General features: G+C 37.2%; 1 protein-coding gene and 1 pseudogene across 13 annotated transcripts in view; both read right to left on the bottom strand.

The window, feature by feature from the left end:
• Nucleotides 1–22,132, bottom strand: part of CEP112 (centrosomal protein 112) — a 549,518-nt gene that overhangs the window by 356,823 nt on the left and 170,563 nt on the right. For all 13 annotated transcript variants that reach the window (XM_073005103.1, XM_073005106.1, XM_073005112.1 and 10 more), the window contains one exon: nucleotides 14,458–14,537. In XM_073005103.1, the coding sequence (XP_072861204.1) occupies nucleotides 14,458–14,537 (80 nt within the window). The remainder of the gene's footprint in view (nucleotides 1–14,457; nucleotides 14,538–22,132) is intronic.
• LOC119622970 (nuclear transport factor 2 pseudogene) lies at nucleotides 9,354–12,456 on the bottom strand (annotated as a pseudogene).

Genomic DNA, 22,132 nt, shown 5'->3' with positions numbered 1-22,132 from the left:
ACTGTGCTGTGCAATTCACTCATAACTCTAGTATGAAGCCAAAAAGACAAACCTATCAAAAACAGTACTACCTACAGAGGAACCTGTTAGGAGACGGGCAATAAAAAGATGTGTAACTGAGACAACATAAAGTCTAAATGTGGAGAGATAACTTATATATGTTTTTTCATTTTTTGAATAGTAAGTCCTTACTGATCAATAATAAAATTGAATGTTAATGAACTCAATTCCCCAATTAAAAGACATAGAGTGGAGGGCAGAGCAAGACGGCCAAATAGAAGCTTATGTAATTCTTCCCCTCAACAGAAACACCAAATTTTAACAACTGTATACAAAAAGCACCATCACAGGAACCACAACTCAGGTGAGCAATCACAGTACCTACTTTTAATTTCATATGGCTGAAAGATACATCAAAGAGGGTAGGAAGAACAGTCTTGAACTGCTGATGCCACTCCTCCCCCATCCACCAGCCAGATAGCATCTGTGTTCTTGGGAGACGGAGAGCACAGAGACTGTGAGGCTTTGCATTAAACTTAGTGCTGCGCTGTCATGGTGTAAAAGAGAACCAGGCTGTAGTCAGCTGACATCTGCCTGCAGAGAGAGCACCTGGACTGGCCCATGCCCAGAGGTGAATCGCTCATCCCAAAGGTCAGAACTTGAGTTTCAGCAAGCCTTGCCACCACAGGCTGGAGTGCTCTGGGACCCTAAGTGAACTTGAGGGGCAGTCTAGGCCAAAAGGACTGCAATTCCTAGGGAAGTCCCAGTGCTGAGCTGGGCTCAGAGCCAGTGGACTAGAGGGGCACACAACCTACTGTGACACCAGCCAGAAGGCTAAGGGAATGCCTTATCAGCTCTCCCAAGCCCTGGGCGGTGGCCATCTGGCATGAGAAATCTGTGTGCTTCGGAAAGGAGAAGAGCAGCGACTGCGGAACTTCACATTGAACTCAGTGCTGCCCTGTCACTGTGGAGATCTGGCAGGATTCATCACCTGCTAATTAAGGAGCCCCTGGTCCCTGAATAACCAACAGCAATACCCAGATAATACACCTTGGGCATCGGGCTCTGAGATGTCCTGGCTTCAGAACTCTGGATAGGTTCATTTTATTATAACCTTCTATTACAATGGAATACAAAATAATTCTCTTTTGGATTACCCTAGAACTCGAGTGGCCATGACAAGGAATAAAGTTTTTAAATAATTTAACTATAATATAATTCAGCAATTTCTGGTTACTTTTAATCAAACTTTGATATAATTCACTGAATTCTAGTTAAGTGAAATCCAAGTTCATTTCACACATGTCAAATATTTCCCTCTTGCTCCCCAACTCCATACGGTATCTATGTTGCGAGACGTAACGTTACACTCAGATATGAAAATCTGACATATTTTGGTTGAATAATACATTATAAATTGCATGTGTTCCTACTTTTAGCAAGAATAACAATAGAAAAAATATATTCAAAAGTTACAAACTTAATAATCTTTAAATATATATATGCATCAGTTAAAAACAGCACCATATATTCTGTATTAAGTATCACAAGTTACAGGCTACTTTTACATTGTGGTAGAATAGTGTTTAGAACTAATCTTTCAAGAATACTTTTTGAAAGTTCGAATTTGTTTTCTAAACAGAATAAAACTTATCAAGGAGACTCTACAAAGATTTTTTCATTTACTTATTAGGTACAGAAATCTTTATGTTTACTATTCAAGTTCGCAGGCTTCCTTTCTGCCTATTTCTAGATGTTTCCTCAATTCATTTTTTTCTCCATTTTAAATATCACTATTAATTCCTTGAGATATTTTTCACCAACCTTACAAACAAAATGATCAAGTCACAATTCCTCATTTTGGCAATCTTAAAACTAAATTCAGATTTATACTATTCAGTTATACTTTAAAATCCCATACAAGACCAATTTAAGCTAGCTCTCCCTGTCTACCAAAATTCAAAATTCAAGCTCCTGGGTAAACTGGAAAGCTGTCTGCTTTTAATGCAACTTCATCCAAATTTTTGCAGTAGGCAATGTTCCATTAAAAAAACAAACCTAACCAAAAGGAAGTTCACTCTTTCTATGAATAATCACAAGATTGTTTAGTATTCCATTTAAGTCCTTTATTAAGATTAGCGTCTAGCAAATGAAAGTACAAAAACAGTCATAATAACTTTGCAGTTTTAGTATCTTTAAGGTATTCCTATTTGACGATTAATCCCTGTTTCCACCAATATTATAAATGTTGATTTATAACAACAAGCAAGCAACAAAAGATAAATGAAGAAGATTTAAAAGTGCTATAGGAAAGCTTTTTCACTCATGTTTAAAAATATAACTTCTTTAAAAATATACCTTTAGGGGTAAATAACGTTTCTCCACCGTAATGGAATATTATAAAAACTATGCATATTAAGCAAGAAGAGATATGTTTTCAAGAAGCTATACGTCAGTTTGTTGGAAAAATAACAAGTAAAAGTGAGAAAAAGCCTCCAATAACTCCAATAACTTCTTCCCTTTGGTCTCAAACCGACTGGGTCCACTCACTTCTATTGGTTCTTTGATAATGCCACTGAACAGTCTAAAAGTTCTGCTTACTCCAGGGACTGAACATAGGGCAAATTCTTCTCGTATACGTGTATTCTTTTTTTTAATTTTTAAGTTTGAGGGTACATGTGCAGGATGTGCAGGTTTGTTACACATGTAAATGTGTGCCATGGTGATTTGCTGCACCTATCAACCCATCACCTAGGTATTATAAACCCAGCATGCATTAGCTATTTTTCCTAATGCTCTCCCTCCGCCACCACACCCCCTAACAGGGCCCAGTGTGTGTTGTTCCTCTCCGTGTGTCCATGTGATCTCATTGTTCACTTCCCACTTAAAAGTGAGCACACATAGTGTTTGGTTTTCTGTTCATTAGTTTGCTGAGGATAATGGCTTCCAGCTCCATCCATGTCCTTGCAAATGACATGATTTCATTCTTTTTTATGGCTGCATAGTATTCCATGGTATTCCATGGTGTATATGTACCACATTTTCTTTATCCAGTCTATCACTGATGAACATTTGGCTTGATTCCATGTCTTTGCTACTATGAATGTGCTGCAATAAACATACATATGCATGTATCTTTGTAATAGAATGATTTATATTCCTTTGGGTATGTGTATTCTTAACAAAACATAAAAGCATGATGAAGATATATATCCAGCAGAAGTGTGTATATTTAGTTGCCAAAAGAAACATATAAGAATGTTCACTGCAGCACCTATTAATAATATCCCCAAACCAGAAACAGCCCAAATGAATACTGACAGTAGAATGGAGAAATATGTGGTGGTATATTCACTTTGAAATACTATTCAACAAATGGGCATGTAAAAAGTACAATGATACGCAACAATATAAATGAAATCTCACAAACCTAAATATTAAGCAAAAAAGGCCAGGCACAAAAAAACTGCATTCTATATGATTCTATTTATGTGTAGTTCAAAAACAGAAAGTCAAAATAGTGGCTGCTCTTGAAGGTGGGGCAGTGACGGTTAGGGGCTCGGGAGGGAGGCTTCTGCAACGCTGTTAATATTCAGCTTCTTGATCTAGGAGCTGCTTACATGGGTGTGTTCAGTTTGTGTTCTTGTTGGCATGCATGTTATACTTCAATAGAAAGTTATAAAAACTATGAGACTGCAGGATGAGTCCCCTCAATAAACTTCAGTTCATAGGAAAAAAACTACAAGGAGTCAGAAAAGGGGTGTTATATGTCAATATCAGATACATAAGAGCAGAAGGCATCTCCAGTTCATGGCCAATACGGCTTGTGGCTAGGGTGGTTTCTAAAACCTATAATCTGAGAGGAAATAAACATCCTAATCTGGGCATGACAGTAAGATTTCAAAGGACAGGATTAGAGCAAGTCCAGAAACGTCACCATGCACTTTTCCCCTTGCACAGTTAGGCTTTCACTGAGTTGACCGCACATGTGGTTCACCTCTCAATCTGTGGGACCCTAAAACATCATTTGGCTTCTTGTTGTTGTTGTTCTTGAGACAGGGGCTTGCTCTCTTACCCGAGCTGGAGTATCACAGCATGGTCATAGCTCACTGCAGTCTCCAACTCCTGAGCTCAAGCAATCCTCCTGCCTCAGAGTCCTTAGTAGCTAGGACTATAGGCATGTGCCACCCAGCCAGCTAATATTGTTATTGTTGTTTTTAGAAATGGGGTCTTGCTACATTGCCTAAGCTGGTTTCAAATTCATGGCCTCAAGCAATCTTCCTGCCTTGGCCTTCCAAAGTGCTGGGATTTCAGACATGAGCCATTGCACACAACCCTCATTTAGCTTCTAATAGGAATTTTGTCCATGATTTACAGCGAAATAGTTCTAGGAGAATAGGATGTGGGGGAAAATAGGAAACACACGGAGAGCCAAACATGTAAAAAAGAACCCACTCATGGCACTTCCTTGAAAGGAAATGAACATTCCAGTTTCAACACTCCCTGTCAAGTGATTACAATACTAAGTGACCATTTGGGGCAGTTCATTTGTATCCCTGCCTGCTGTGGGGCCACTTTTGGTTCTCTTTCTCTCTCTGGTGCCATTGGCCTAATCACAAGGGAGAATGTTGTCTCTAAGGGCTCCACCATCAATCCCTAAACTAAACATCTTTGATGTGCCCCTTGGGCACACTCATTACCCTTTTCCACCCAGTTCTGTGCCCCAGAGGTGAGTCTCTTTGATCTCCATCAAACCCGAAGGGCTCCCATGCCTTCGGGTTTCAAGTTGAATTCAGCAAGGAGCCTGATGATCAGAGTCCCATGCTGTTAGGGATTAAAAGAAAATGGAAAGGCTAAAGAGTTCTTGGAGTGGGGCGGGGTGGGGGGTGGGGAGGCAAGTTTTATTCCCCATTCCTCTTAGAATTCTAACCTGGCCTTGATTGTTTTTGTTCTTCCTTCCTTGGGGGCAAGAAAGTGGGTAAATTGATCTTCAAAGATTAAAACTTCACAAAATGTTAGACAAAGGAGAATGATATACAGAAGTGATCATTCCAAAAAAAAGAAAAGGCAAAACTGGATTCTGTTCAAACAGACATCTTTGATATAGGTGGGAAAATAGAAGAGGGTACACCTACCTTACATGTTCTCCAGATAGCAGCTCCCTTGGCTGAGGTTCAAGTATAGTTCAAAATCTACTGCTCCATCTCTGATATGTGACCAATTAGGGCATCAAAAAGTCACCCAGGACAAGTGCTACTGTTCCAGGACCCACCCGGCCCTTCCCTCAGCAGGCTTATTCAGTCCTCGGAACATTCTGGGCATTTTTTAGGAAATACAAGAAACAGAAACAGCTAAAAACAATGTATCTCTGAAATGTTATTGAAATTCCTCTTTTGAAAAATGTCTGATTTTTACCCTAACAACTGCATCCTCACCCAAATCTCATCTTGAACTGTAGCTCCTATAATTCCCACGTGTTGTGGGAGGAACCCAGTGGGAGAGACCCAGTGGGAGATAACTGAATCATGGGTATGGTTTCCCCCATGCCGTTCTTGTGACAGTGAGTAAGTCTCACGAGATCTGATGGTACCTAAGGGGAAACCCCTCTCACTTGGCTCTCATTCTCTCTTGCCTGCTGCCATGTAAGACGTGCCTTTCACCTTCTGCCATGATTTTGAGGCCTCCCCAGCCACATGGAACTGTCGAGTCCAACAAACCTCTTTTTCTTTATAAATTACCCAGTCTCGGGTATGTCTTTATCAGCAGCATGAAAACGGTCTAATACAATTCCTAAATATTTTTTCATCACGGCATGTTTTGACTCAAATCCTACACCATGGGAAAAAATATACGTGTGTGTGGGTGTGTGTGTATACAATACAATAAGTTAAATTCCAGTGTTTCAAAGTTTTTAAAATCATTACATTTGTATCTTTATAAATGACGAAACAGTATTTAAAAACTCAGTATTTCACTAGAAGCCCAAACCCCACCATTAGGCAATATGTCCATGTAATAAACCTGCACATGCACCCCCTGAATCTAAAAGAAAATATTTTTTAAATCAAAATTTATACTTCAGATTTCCATTTACTCAATCTATGTTATATCTATATAGAACAAAAATGTGAAACAATGCAGCTTTTCGTCAGCTGTCTCTTTGAAATTATTTGTGAAAGTTTATTAACTGTGATGAAGAAAAGGTACTCAGATGAGACTGGAGAGTTCCAGAGAAGCTCCTTGTCCTGGCACATCTGATCTGCTGTGGCTGCATCCATCCTCTCCACCATGGGCTCACCAGTGTCCCAGAGTCACTGTCTCTTACATGGACTATTACAATGGCTTCATCTTCCTTATTTTCCTGCTTCTACTTTCTCATTACTTAAATTTATATTTTCTTTCCTGCCAGGGTAATCTCCCTAAAGTATAGTTCATTCATGAGATTTACTTACCCTGAAATGTTAGGATATTTAGGAACCAAAATAAGTACGCTAAAATCAGATTCAAGATTACAAAGTAATAAACTAAAAGTAGAAGATGAATCTATGTATTACACATGAATTCACACAAGAAAAAAGCCTGAAGAATATTACATGGAGAATATTTTTTCTTTTCATTAAAAAATCCTGGATGGGCGCAGTGGCCCATGGCTGTAATCCCAGCACTTTGGGAGGCTGAGACGGTGGCTCGCCTGAGCTCAGGAGTTCACGACCAGTCTGGGCAACACAGAGAAACCTCGTCTCTACTAAAATACAAATAAATTAGGCGGGCATGATGGCGTACAGCTGTAGTCCCAGCTACTCAGGAGGCTGAGGCAGAAGAATTGCTTGAACCTGGGAGGCGAAGGTTGCAGTGAGCTGAGATTACGCCACTGCACTCCAGCCTGGGTGACAGAGTGAGACTCCGTCTAAAATAATAACAATAATAATAATCGTACACTTATTAAAAAGCTCTCTTTCCTATTCTATATTCCATAAGCCTCCTAATAGCCTCTCTTGACAGGCTATGGTAGGGTGTCCTTTCATTATAGGTGAGAAAAACTCTCATCTGTTTAAACAAAAGTGTGTCATCCCTGACAACTCTCCATTTATTATATGAAATACACAGAAGGCTGTTCAGTCAAAAACTCAAAATAGACTTTTAGCTATTTCCAGAAACTTGGTTTACACTCTGCTCCACCCCTTACTGGCTTAAGTGATTTGGGACAAATTGAAAGTATCTCAGGACCTTGAGGAATCCTTGGACACGTTTAATTAAAAATATATGCAAAACATAAATAAATTTTTTAAAACCTTATATGCTTCCCAACTAGGGTGAGCATACAATATTTAACTACCATTAATGTTTTATTATAATTCTTCCTTCTAAAACTTTATTGGTTTGTCTTTATTATTGTCATAAGCTATAAAACATATGTATATATGTATGTTTTTATATAATGTCAAGATCCCTTTCAACGCATTTATACACACACTCTCAACACCTTACTCTGGGTGACAGAGTAAGGCCTCGTCTCAAAAAAAAAAAAAAAGAGAAAGAAAAAGAAAATGTTCTAAAATTGAATTATGGTGATGGTTACAAAACACAAAACTCTGTGAATTTACTAAAAATCATATATTGTGCACTTAAAACAAGTTATTTTTACGGTGTAAGAATTATACCTCAATAAAGCTATTTTCTTTAAAAAGAAAAAGCAACTGATGCCAGGAAAAGATTACTTCTTCTGGAGAACCCGTTGATATGATTTTACAAGGCAATGAGAAACTAAGTAAACAGAGCTAATATACGTCTATAACAGAGTCCTTATAACAATAATATTAATAATACATCTATATAACAGACACTATTCTATATGCTTTATATAAACTCTTCTAAGCCTCTCAACTATCTTAGAGGGAAGATCTTATTATTATCCTCATGTTACAGATGTAAAGCCTAATCACATGGAAATTAAGCATCATGCCTAAGGTCACACAGTTAGTAATTTAAGTTAGAAATTGGAAGGGTGACAACTGGGTCCAGAGTCCATGCTCTAAACCCACACTAAATTCAAACTGTTCCCAAAACCACCTAAAAGAGTTCAAGTCAAAGCAAATTTAGAATTTAAATACAGTAATACTTTTATATCTAGTACAATATCTACCATTGTCTACATGTTTGTTATATTTTAATTACTTGTTAATATGTTTATACTATAAGTCATTTAAGTCTGTTCTAGAACTAAAGACAAATGTTTTATTCATCATTTCTTATAAAACTATATCAGTGTTTTATAAACGCAGGAACTTGCTGAAATGAACTCCAATAGAAATTACTAAATTATTTTTCCTATATTTACTCATTATTTAAGTGATATAATCCTGAAAGCATTTTTTTAACTTTTAAGTCTGGGGTACATGTGCAGGTTTGTTATATAGGTAAACTTGTGTCATGGGGTTTTTGTACAGATTATTTCATCATCCAGGTATTAAGCTTAGTACCCATTAGTTATTTTTCCTGATCCTCTCCTTCCTCCCATCCTCCATCCTGCCATAGGACCCCGTGTGTGTTGTTCCCCTCTATACATCCAGGTGTTCTCATCATTTAGCTCCCACTTATGAGTGACAACATGCAGTATTTGGTTTTCTATTCCTGCATTAGTTTGTTAAGGAAAATGGCCTCCAGCTCAAACTATGTTCCTGCAAAGGACATGAACTCATTCTTTTTTATGGCTGCATAGTATTCCATGGTGTATATGTACCACATTTTCTTTATCCAATCTATCATTGATAGGCATTTAGGTTGATTCCATGTCTTTGTTATTGTGAATATTGCTGCAATAAACGTACACGTGCATGTGTCTTTATAACAGAACATGATTTTCTATTCCTTTGGGTACTTCTCAGTAATAGGATTGCTGGGTCAAATGGTACTTCTGTTTTTAGGTCTTTGAGGAATTGCCACACTGTATTCCAATGGCTCAACTAATTTACACTTCCACCAACAGTATATAAGTGTTCCTTTTTCTCTGCAACCTCACTGGTATCTGTTTTTGTTTGGTTTTTTTTTTTTTTGCCTTTTTAGTAATAACCATTTTGACTGATGTAAGATGGTATCTCATTGTGGTTTTGATTTGCATTTCTCTAATGCTCAGTGATGTTAAGCTTTTTTGCTTTTTAGCTTTTTTAAAAAAAACTGTTAAGAAAATGTTTGTGGTTTTATTGTATCATCAGGCATTGAAACATCTGAACAAATCAATGTCTGGGTAGTTAAGCAGCTGCTTTCTCCTTCACTTCTTTGGATTACTAGAGCAACTTGTCAGTAGTTTTAAAAAAAAAAAAAAAAAAAAGGACAACTTTTGCATTACTTAAGTCTTTCCAAGGCTGGGCTGGCACAACACTAACTTATCCCATCAAATGTAACTAGTCTAGTGTCCAAACATCAAGCATAACACCTCAGTGGCAGCAGAGCACGGCACCCACTCTCACCGTGGCGCTGCTCATTTGTGCAGGATATCTGGAGCATCTGGAGGAGTGGGAATAGTATTGGGAAGAGGACGGAGGAGGAAACAGCGTGCTTGGCTGAGAGGAGGTCAGCCGAAGTTGTGCAGGGCAAGTCTGAACGCGTCATTGGTGCAAACCCAAGCATCGTTAGTGTTCTTTAATAGGAACATGTGGTGGAACCCCATGATGGGATCTTCACGTCTTAAGCTGGCCCACAACCGTGCTGATGATGCAGCTGTGTGGCATGGGCTGATAGTCCCATGCCATGAGGCTGTACTGGATTTTCTGGAACGGAAGGCTAGACAACTTCTCCACAGCGGTGGCTTTCCCATGGAACTGTTGTCCTTCCGACGTAAGGCATGACGCATCAATGTAAATTGCGCCTAGTTGGGTTCTATCTTTATCAAATAACTGGTAGCAATGTTGAATGAAGCTGGATCCAATCTGCTCCCAAATGGGCTTATCTCCTACTCTGGAGCATCACCCAGCCTCGGGGAGACCTGAGGGGCTGGCATGATGGTGGCAGTGGTGGCAGCAAACCAGTGTGGTGTGCGTGAGCGTTTTTTCATATGATGGGTGACCACACGTATGTCTTCTTTTGAAAAGTCTATTCATGTCCTTTGCCCACTTTTTAATGGGTTTTCTTAATTGTAAATTTGTTTAAGTTCCTTATAAATGTTGGATATTAGACTTTTGTCAGATGCATAGTTTGCAAATATTTTCTCCCATTCTGTAGGTTGTATTTCTTTTCATATTCTAGTGAACTACTACTGTACATATATGTAATACTAACTGAAAAATAGAAAGCTTGTCCATATTAGTGTCAGGGTTAAAAATATTTAGAATGTTTATGACAATGCAGAAAGAGTTTAAAATATCAGAATAAATATGTTAAGGCATTTTTGTATTTTATTATAAAAACAGAGTTTGAAAAAGTTAATCAAAAAGATGGTTTTGGAAGTTTTAATCGAATACTTTAAAATAGACTATACACTGTCTCAAAATAATGCTTTATTATGTTTACAGCACCAAAAACTTAAAAATTAACCAAACTTATAATATCCACATTTGTTGTTTATGAATTTTAGCTCCTTCAAAAATACAATTATTTGGTTTTATACCATCATCTTCCTTTCATTAGAGTCTATTTAGTTCCCCATATGCTTTAATAGCTTATCTTTGAAAAATGAAAAGTGAATATGTACAACTCATACCATTAAAGTTTCAGATAACTTTTCCTTTCGGGAGGTTATTAAAATTATTTTCTACAGCAAAAACCAAATAGGAAGCAAAAGTGTTTAATACATATGTAGAACAAAAATTGAAAAGAATAGTAAGGCAACAACATTAAACTAGTTTCATTTCTTAGAAACAATAGCAACAGGCAAATGAGCTTTAAGGAGTTGGCATTTAAAGTGAAAAATGCTAACTACAATCCTCCTTCTTAAATAATGATAGGTTCTGAAATATCAACTTGAGCTCTAACCCAAAGATGAGTTGACAGTTTCAATTGCTTGGAGAGAGTATAAATATCAAGTACATCATCCTCTCATAGAACAGTTCCCAGCCTTTTTGTCTTTGATACAATTACTATGCCAGAATAAAGCCACTCAACTTTTCCATTAACATCTCAAACACATTATATTTCACCCCAATTCACAAGACTATCCCTAACATGGTCGCAAAATTCTATAATCTGAGAGAATCAAAGAACTTGACACTTAGAAGTCCTTAGGAAAAAAGGAAAGGAGAAAAGGAAAGAGTACATCTGGTCATGTAACAAGATGAAGAAAGAGAGCTGGGAAATAGAGAGAGACAAAACTAGTAGAGGCCAGCATCTCTACAGAGACAGGAGAGGACGGCACCAAACTCCCAGGACAATTTATTCTCCACTTTTCCTTCACAACTCAGTTAAAGACTTTTCCTTCTCTCAGATGCCTCCCATTACTAGTCCATCTTGCCATTACCTCATGTTTTTAAAGTATTTTGCCTTATACAGCATGTATCATGTTTTCATACGCATACAAATTTATATTTATATATCCCTGTTTTCTCTGATAGCCTCTCTACTGTATGTTCAACACACACAGAAGAAATAAACCCTTATTAAATGAAAGAAAGAATAACTACATGAATGAATAGCACTACATTCTAAAACTGAAATTTTCCATCTTTGTGTATTTGTAAGGAAAAAAATTTGTTATTAGTAAAGGCAAATTTCTACATCACAAAGCTGTCTTGTAGCAAAATGGAACTGTCTCTGGGCCAAGCAGATCTAATGCTATTCTTAGATTCAAAAGCCGTAGCAGTCACAATATTCTCCTTTGGGGAAACAGCCAACTTATGCTGTTTACTTTGAAGTTAGACCTCACAATAATTTAGCCTTTTACTTTCAGACTACATTATTATTACTATGCTGGGGACTGTACTGTTAAGATCATTCAGACATTTAGCCAAAATGAAAGTAGTAACTATATGGAAGATGGATAAATAATCTACAGAATAATTTTATTTAGCATTCTAAAATATCTTCTTTTAACTCCAAGTAAAATTCAGTATTTTGGCAAAGACCTTTGAAGTACCTAAAGAGGGTTACTTGGCTCAGAAAATGATTATATTATATATAGAAAACTGCAGAAACTTCAGGGCTCTTTGACTATCTACCAGCACCACTAAAAGATACTATATTGTTACATACATAAACTCCTAATATTACACTGAAAAGATCTTTCTGAACTTTAATTGCTGTTATGGTCAACAAGTTAATACCTAGTTATTCTAAGTACTTCCAATGCCTAACCTGGACTGGAAAATCATTAAGAACATCATTACATCCTGAGCTGTCTTCTCAACCTTTTATTTCCTTTAGTATGATATTACAACATGTAAACATTGTAGGTACTAAACAAATATTTGTTGTCTTACCGCTATTTAAAGCAAAGGTCCCAAATCCCCAAGCACCATACAGGTCCATGGCCTGTTAGGAACCAGGCCACAGCAGGAGGTGAACCCTGGGTGAGCCAGCATTGCCACCTGAGCTCCGCCTTCTGACAGATCAGCAGCGGCATTAGATTCTCACAGGAGCGTGAACCCTACTGTGAACTGCGCCAACAGGAGATTTAGCTTGCACACTCCTTATGAGAATCTAATGCCTGATGATCTGAGGTGGAACAGTTTCATCGCAAAACCATTCCCCACCCACCCCCTATCCATGGAAAACTTGTCTTCCATGAAACCAGTCCCTGGTGCCAAAAAATTTGAGGACCGCTGATTTAAAGAAATTACCTCTTCCTTAGACTTATAAAATATAAATCAATAAACCAATGAAGAAATGAAGAAAGGATAAAGACATTTAAAAAGAACAAAGGCAAAGTAGAACAAGAGAGGAAAAGTATGGTACATTTCATGAAGTTCATGGAGAAATCTTCATGAAGAAAGCTGTTAATTATTTTAAAGAGAAAAAAAGCAAGACTGGGCCAGGTGTGGTGGCTCACACCTGTAATCCCAGCACTTTGGGAGGCCAGGGCAGGTGGATCACGAGGTCAGGAGTTCGAGACCAGCCTGACCAACACAGTGAAACCCAGTTTCTACTAAAAAAAAAAAAAAATACAAAAATTATTCGGGCATGGCGGCATGTGCCTGTAATCCCAACTACTCAGGAGGCTGAGGCAGAAGAATCATTTGCACCCAAGAGGCAGAGGTTGCAGTGAGCTGAGATCGCGCCACTGCACTCCAGCCTGGGTGACAGAGTGAGACTCCATCTCGGGGGGGGAAAAAAAAAAAAAAAAGCAAGACTGCCCTAGTTTTGTTCGAGATTTATTTAACTTAATACCTAATGAATATTATTGTTCTCTCCTGATTTCATCTAATTCATATTGACAAGGTAAACAAATAAGTCCCTCTGTAGATTAAAAAAATGGGTATCTTGTGATGCCATAGTTTACAAATCACATTAAAATGTTCTATTCAGGAACTGAGCCAATATATTTTATTAATAAGCAAAGTGAAAGAGAAGGAATGGCCATGCCATCTTCCCAGGCAGAATTCGATGTATTTGATCTTGGGTATTCTTTTTGGCCTTTCTGTAAGTCATTCTTATTTGGAGGTTTAGAGAAGCAAGTAAAATAAAATTACTGATTATCTGGGAGTTAGCTAGGTATATTAAGCTCAAGAAAGCTTCTCCTCTTAAATCACTTTTTTGGGTCAGTCAACCTATTGACCTTCCTCCAATTAAACTTTTATCATTCTGTACCAAATTGCCAAATGTCTTGAATATCTCTCCAACTAGACTGTATGGTTCTATGGGAACGTACTACACACTGGCTGACACACGGTGGGAACTCAATATTTACTGAGTTCAGACCTCACAATAATTTACGTTTTAAGTTATCTAAATGAATCAATGTTTTTTCAGCTAAAAACTGCAAGGTCAAATCTAGTAATAGGAGGACCCAATCAGTTTAGTAAATGAATGGAGAAGACAAATAAAATCTAACATTTTAATGTATGCCTAAGTACACTAAAACACTAAAATACCAAGTATATCATAAGACAAAGCCTTTCCTAAATAATGCCTGTGTAGTAATCCATTTTCAAATATAACAACTGAAACATTTCATTTCTCAAATTGCTCAACAAAATCTACAGAGGAATTTCTAAATGTCCTAAGACCAAAATCTCATTTTTTAAAAAATCTGTTTTCGTTTAAGAGGGAGAAAGCATCTGAAACCACTAAGTTCTATTTTCTTACATTCCTATCACTTAAAAACAGCTGAACTGATTTTTCTTTTTTTAAAAAAAAAATTACTGGCTAGTAATAAAATCCTGAAGATAGAGATTTGTGATGGGAAACCGATGCAAACTAATCCATAGCAAAGCTCTTATAAAAAGATAGTGTTTAGGTCCCAGTTACTTAATTTGGCTCACAGTTTAATAAAGGGTAGTTTTAAATCAAATGCATTGCAATTTTACTCACTTCAAAGCTTCCTCAAATTTATGAATTTTCTTTTGAGTATCTTCTTTTCCTTTATCAAGTTCACTCTGCAAGTCATGAGCCTGCCATGACAAGAACATGGAAAATTTATTGGAAGACAAGTAAAGTTTACTTAAAAGAGACATACAAACAATGAAATAGTCAGTGATCACAAATCCATTTTTAATATTAAATTAGATTTAGATATTTCACCATAGAAACTTGGTCTACCATAGAATGATTTCAATACTATACTCAAATACCTATTTTCTGTTCAAAGTGAATTTCTTGAGTCTACCCGCAGGTGAATTCTTTTAAAATAAATTCATAAGTTAAAAGAAAATGAAAAAAAGGAACATTTTTAATTTTTTAAATTATATTTTAATCAAAGAAAAATCTTACAAGATTCAAGAGAATACAATAAACAATGTGTCTATATTCCCTGAACACATAATGTGTATGATGAAATGGTCTTCTCTTCTACAGCTGGGAATAATTTGTATAACCATTTACTAAGTTTGGAAGGAAACTGCCACCCCTCCCCACCCACCATGTCTACCTCTTTCCCAAATGTGGATCATTCAAGTAAATGAGATGGCAGCATCAATAACAAGGGCTAAATGAAAATTTGTCTTCAGCCGGGCACAGTGGCTCATGCCTGTAATCCCAGCACTTTGGGAGGCCGAGGCAGGCAGATCACAAGGTCAGGAGTTCGAGACCAGTCTGACCAACATGATGAAACCCTGTCTGTACTAAAAATACAAAAATTAGCCTGGCATGGTGGTGCACACCTGTAATCCCACCTAATCAGGAGGCTGAGGCAGGAGAATCACTTGAACCTGGGAGACAGAGGTTGCAGTGAGCCAAGATCGCACCACTGCAGTCCAGCCTGGGCAACAGAGTGAGACTCCATCTCAAAAAAAAAAAAAAAAAAAAAAAAAATCTGTCTTCACAAAAAGCCTTCATATCCATATGCAGATAAACACAACCAATGTGGACATTATACGGATCTTAAAATATAAAAGGGAAACTTTGGTACAGTGGACGAAAAGGAAGGAATGAAACAGCAGTCATGGCTCCACATACATGGCAACTGAGGATGCAGAGCCCAGCTGGGAGGGGAGGCAGGAAAGCTCAAGTTACTTGGTGGGGCGGGAATACCCACTCCAGACCTGCTGGTAAGCAAGGTGAGGCAGAAAGGGAAACGAGTGGCCAATAGGTTCAAGAGAGAAATGACAAGAACAACAACAAAACACAAATACACTGCGACAAACCATATCAAACTGAATCAGGGCTAGCCAAAAATACCTGTACTTAGCTATTTATATCAGTTTAAATAGAGACCTATTTAACTCAACCCTATCTTTAACCTCTTCTTTTTAAAATTCTTTTGGATTTCTTCTCTGTTTTAGTAAATAAATACATTAATAAAATCAGTTCGCTTATAAACTAAAAGAAAGTGAAGGTAGACAGGAAATTTTCCAAGATAATATCGAAAAGCTTCTATGGGCTGCTATGATGATAATCTCAAAACTAAGAATACACCGAGAGGCAGAGAAGAAAAAGCAAGAGAATTACAAACCAGTAGCCACTCTCCCCCATATTTTAAATGGTAAATTTAAAGTATCTCATAAAGACTATTTGTCTTATGAGAAAGAGAAAGACCCACTTGCCTTGCAAACTTTTGCCACTACATTTATTTTATTTTACATGGGGGGAAAGGAAGTCTGTTGTTCAAGGTTTTAACATGTTCAAGTCTCAAATTATTATTTTGGATCCCTAATATGCATTACAGTGTTTGGCACATAGTAAGCACACTACACTGGAGTACAAACGTTACTAAAGCACCAAAAGCACCATTTCAGTGCAAAACTAGTCTTTTTAACGTGGAGAGTCAAAGACTAAAACCTCAAAATGAAATTCAGATCCAACCTAATGCAAAGATCCTGGAAACATGTTTTTATATCAGTAAAAAATAAAATCTTAAGTGAAAAATCACCCAGCAGCTTAGGAAAAACACACAGAGAAAAGTAAATGTATTCAAGTAAAAGGTTGGGGGAAGGACAATTCAGAAGAAAGTTAAACGGAGAAACTAGTAAGTGAAATGTTATCTTACACTGGTGTTTACTTACACATATTTACCTATCCTTTTGCTTTAATTGTTCTTTGTTAGTCAAGTTCTCCTGCAAGCTGAATTCAGCCCAAATCATACACTTTCTTCTTTTAATAGAGGATGTTCTTAGATTTATTGCTAGCACTAAAATATTATTATTTATGCCATTTTTTCCTGTTTCCTAATTTTTTATGTTACTTTTTATACAAGGCATTTTGTTACTGTCCCCAACTCCTCCATGTTCTGACAGATTGATACATAGAGACAGAAAATGGCTTTTCCAGCTTTATTGCCATATAATTGGCAAAAAATATATACATTTTTGAGGTATACAACAGTTTTTAAAATTTATTTTAATTGACAAATGACAAATTGTATATACATACGATATGCATGAAGTTTTGATACATGTACACATTGTAGAAATATTAAGTCAAGCTAATTCACATAGTCATCATATCGTATATATACTTATTTTTGTGATGAGAACATTTAAAGTTTGTTCTCTTAGCAATTTTCAATTATACTACAGATTATTATTAATAATAATAATCATGTTATATCTCCAGATACTTATTCCTCCTGTCTAAAACTTTTTTGTTTTTTTGAGACAGGGTCTCACTGCCACCCAGGCTGGAGTACAGTGGCACAATGATAGCTCACTGTAACCTCAAACTGCTGAGCTCAAGTGAGCCTCCCACATCAGCCCCCCAGGTAGCTAAGACTATAGGCATGTACCACCACATCTGGATAATATTTTTTTAGAATCAGGGTCTCACTATGTTGCCCAGTCTGGTATAAAATGCCTGCCCTCAAGTGAACCTCTCTTGGCGTCCAAAAGTGCTGGGATTATACTCATGAGCCACTGTGACCAGCCTAAACTAAAACTCTGTACTCTTTCAACAGCATCTACCCATTCTCTGACATCCCTCCCCACCCAGCCCCTAGTAACCACCATTCTATTATCTGATTCTAGGAGTTTGATTGTTACTTCAGATTTCACGTATAAGTGAGATAATGCAGTACTTGTCCTCCAGGACCTTCCATGTTATTACAAATGACAGGAGTTTCTTTTTTAAGGCTGCATAGTATTCCACTGTGTATATATACCACAGTTTCTTCCATCCACAGATGAACACTTAGGTCAATCCCATTCACCCATAGACAAATACTTAGCTTGATTCTGTATTTTGGCTCTTGTGAATAGTGCTGCAATGAACATAGGAATGTAAATATCTCTTAAACATACTGATTTCATTTCCTTTGGATATAAACCCAGAAGTGGAAATTGCTGAATGATATGGTAGTGCTATTTTTAATTTTTTGAGGTACTTCCATACTGTTTGCCATAATGACATTCCCACCACCAGAGTACAGAAGCTCTCTTTCCTCCACATCCTGGCCAATACTTGTTATCCCTTTGGGGTATGTGTGTGTGTCTGTGTGTGTGTGCGCGTGTATATGTGTGTGTTAGCAAAAGCCATTCTAACAAGTATGAGGTAATATTTCATTGTAGTTTTGATTTGCCTTTCCTTGATGATTAATGATGTCTAGAATTTTTCATATACCTGTTATTTGTATATCTTCTTTGGAAAAGTGTCTATTCAGGTCCTTGGCCCATTTTTTAAACATCAGGTTATTTGTGTTTTTGCTATAAAGTTGTTTTAATTCCTTATACATTTAGGATATTAGTCCCTTATCAGATAAATGTTTGCAAATATTTTCTCCCATTCTGTAGTTTGCTTCTTCACTCTGTTGATTGTAAATCTTTGCCACTTTGTATATCCAGAATGGTAATTTCTAGGTAAACTTTCAGGATTTTTATAGTTTTCACTTTTACATTTAAGTCTTTAATCCATATTGACTTTATGTTTGCTTATGGTGTAGGGAAGGGATCCAGTTTCAATATTCTGTATATGGCTAGCCAGTTATCCCAGCACCATTCATTGAAAAGGGAGTCCTTTCCCCATTGCTTGTTTGTGTTGACTTTGTTGAAGATCACATGGTTAAAAGTATGCAGCCTTATTTCTGGGTTCTCTATTATGTTCCAATGATCTATGTGTCTGTTTTGTACCGTACCATGTTGTTTTGGTTACAGTAGGCTTATACTATAGTTTGAAGTTGGGCAATGTGATGCCTCCAGGTTGTTCTTTTTGCTTACGATTGTCTTGGCTATTCAATGTCTTTTTTGGTTCTATATGAATTGTAAAACAGTTTTTTTCTAACTCTGTGAAGAATGTCATTGGTGGTTTGATAAGAGTACCGCTGAATTTGTAAATTGTTTGGGGCAGTATGGCCATTTTAACAATATTGATTCTTCCTATCCATGAGCATGAAATGTTTTTTGATTTATTTGTGTCATCTCTGATTAGATTGAGCAATGTTTTTTATCCCATTGTAGAAATCTTGCACCTCTCTGGTTAGGTGTATTCCTAGGTATTTTATTCTTTTTGTGGCTAATGTGAATGGAACGGCATTCTTGATTTGGTTCTCAGCTTGGATGTCGCTGGTGTGTAAGAATGCTAGTGATTTTTGTACATTGATTTTGTATCCTGAAAAAATAGTTTTTTTTATCAGATGAAGTTGTTTATCAGATCAAGGAGTTTGGGGCAAAGACTATAAGGTTTTCTAGGCATAGAATCGTATCATCTGCAAAAAGGGATATTTGACTTCCTCTCTTCCTATTTGGATACCTTTTATTTCTTTCTCCTGCCTGATTGCTCTAGCCAGGTTTTCCAGTACTATGTTAATTAGGAGTGGTGAGAGAGGGCATCTTTACTTTGCTGAGGTTTTTAAGAGTATGTCTCCAGCTTTTGCCCACTAAGTATTATGTTGGCTGTGAGTTTCTCATAGATGGCTCTTATTATTTTGAAGTATGTTCCTTTAATGCCTAGTTTGTTGAGAGTTTGTTTAACATGAAGAGATAATGGATTTTATCAAAAGCCTTTTCTGCAGCTATTGAGATGATCTTGTGGGTTTTGTCTTTAGTTCTGTTTATGTGATGAATCACATTTATTGATTTCCACATGTTGAGTCAACCTTGCATCCCAGAGATAAAGTATACTTGATTGTGGTGAAGTAGCTTTTCGATGTGCTGCTGAATTTGGTTTCCTAGAATTTTGTTGAAGACTTTTGTATCAATGTTTATCAAGGAAATTGGCCTGAAGCTTACTTTTTTTGTCATGTCTCTGTAAGGTTTTGGTATCAATATGATGCTGACCTCACAGGATGAGTTAAGGAGTTCCTCCTTCAATTTTTTGGAATAGTTTCAGTAGGAACAGTAGCAGCTCTTCTTTACACATCTGCTAGAATTAGGCTGTGAATCCCTCTGGCCCTGGTTTTTGTTTGTTTGTTTGGTTGGTTGGTTGGTTGGTTGGTAGGCTTTTTATTACTGATTTAATTATGGAACTCATTATTGGTCTGTTCAGGGATTCAGTTAATTCCTGGTTCAGTATTGGGAAGTATTCTTGTATGGTTTTTCGCATCTCAGTTTCCTTCAGTTCAGTTCTAATTTTGGTTATGTCTTGTCTTCTGCTAGCTTTGGGGTTGGTTTGCTCTTGTTTCTCCAGTTGCTCTAGTTGTACTATTAGGTGTCTTTCTAACTTTTTGATATGAGTGCTGAGCACTATGAACTTCCCTCTTGACACTGCCTTTGCTATATCCCAGAGATTCTGGTACATTGTATCTTTAATCTCATTAAAGAATTTCTTGATTTCTGCCTAAATTGCATTATTTACCCAAAAGTCATTCAGGAGCAGGTTGTTTAATTTCCATGTAATTATATGGTTTTGAGTGATTTTCTTAGTATTAATTTCTATTTTTACTGCACCGTGGTCCAAGGGTGTAGCTGGTATAATTTTGCTTTTTTTATTTGCTAAGGATTGTTTTGTGTCCAATTGTGTGCTTGGTTTTAGAGTATGTGCCATGTGCAGATGAGAAGAATATATATTCTGTTGTTTTGGGTGGAGTGTTATGTAGATGTCTATACATGCATTTGGTCAAGGGCCAAATTTGGGTTCTGAATATCTTTGTTAGTTTTCTCCCTTGGGGTATTGAAGTCTCCCATCATTATCCAGTGGTTGTCTAAGTCTTTTCAGAGGTCTCTAAGAACTCGCTTTATGAGTCTGGGTGCTCCTGTGTTGGGTGCATATATATTCAGGATAGTTAGGTTTTCTTGTTGAATTGAGCCCTTTATCATTATGTAATGTCCTTCTTTGTCTTTTTTTGATATTTGTTGGTTTAAAGGCTGTTTTGTCTGAAATTAGAATAGCAACCCTTGCTTTTTCTGTTTTCCACTTGCTTGGTGGATTTCTCTCCATCCCTTTACTTTGAGCCTATGGATGTCACTGCCTATGAGATGTGTCTCTCAAAGACAGCATACTATTGGGTCTTGCCTCTTTATCCAACTTGCCACTCTGTGCCTTGTAATTAGGGCATTTTGCCCATTTACATTCAAGGTTAGTATTGATATATGCTGATTTGATCCTGTCATCCTAACATCATGTTGTTAGCTGGTTACTATGCAGCTAGAGTTTGCCAGCCCCACCTTAGCCAGAAACCCACTGCTATGCCAACGCTGCCACCAGTGTGAATGTACACACAGATGCCAGTGACCCCTCCCCTCCATGGTGCCACTGATGCCACTGTGAATGTGCATATAGAGGCTGGCAGTCACTGGTCTGCCAGTGCCCCACTCCAGCTGACAAGGGTGAAACTTGCTGTACTACAGGTTTGTTTGTGTGGTTGCTCTATCGTGTCATTGGTCTATGTACTTAAGTGTGTTTTTGTAGTGGCTGGTAATAGTCTATCCTTCCCATGTTTAGGACTCTCTTCAGTACCTCTTGTAAGGTAGGTCTGGTGGTAATGAAATCCCTTAGCATTTGCTTGTCTGAAAAGGATCTTATTTCTCCTTTGCTTATAAAGCTTAGTTTGACTGGACATAAAACTCTTGGCTGAAAATTCTCTTCCTTAAGAATGCTGAATATAGGCCCCCAGTGTCTTCTGATTTGTAGGGTTTCTTCTGAAAGGTTTGTTGTTATCCTGATGGGCTTCACTTTGTAGGTGATTTGCCCCTTCTCTCTAGCTGTCTTTAATATTTTTTCTTTTATTTTGACCTTGGAGAATCTAATAACTACATGTCTTGGGGATGGTCTTCTTGTGTAGTACTTTGCAAAGGTTCTCTGCATTTCCTAAATTTACATGTTGGTCTCTCTAGCAAGTTTGGGGAAATTTTTATGAACGATAACCTGAAGTATATTTTCCAAGCTACTTGCATTCTTTCCCTTTCAGGGACATCAGTAAGTCATAGATTTGGTCTCTTCACATAATCCCATATTTCTCTGAAGTTGTTTTCATTTTACTTTTTTTTTCTTTATTTTTGTCTAACTAGTTATTTCAGATAGCCATTCTTCAAGTTCTGAGATTCTTTCCTCAGCTTGGTTGATTCTACTGTTAGCACTTATGATTGTATTCTGAAATTCATGAAGTGAATTGTCCAGCTCTATCAGGTAAGTTTGGTTATTTGTTAAAAAGGCATTTTCATATTTCAGATCCTATATCATTTTA

Source organism: Chlorocebus sabaeus, chromosome 16 (genome assembly GCF_047675955.1).
Source record: "Chlorocebus sabaeus isolate Y175 chromosome 16, mChlSab1.0.hap1, whole genome shotgun sequence".
NCBI classification, from domain to species: Eukaryota; Metazoa; Chordata; class Mammalia; order Primates; family Cercopithecidae; genus Chlorocebus; species Chlorocebus sabaeus.
The sequence above is the reverse complement of the archived record's forward strand: the minus strand, read 5'-3'. Positions and strand labels throughout refer to the sequence as shown.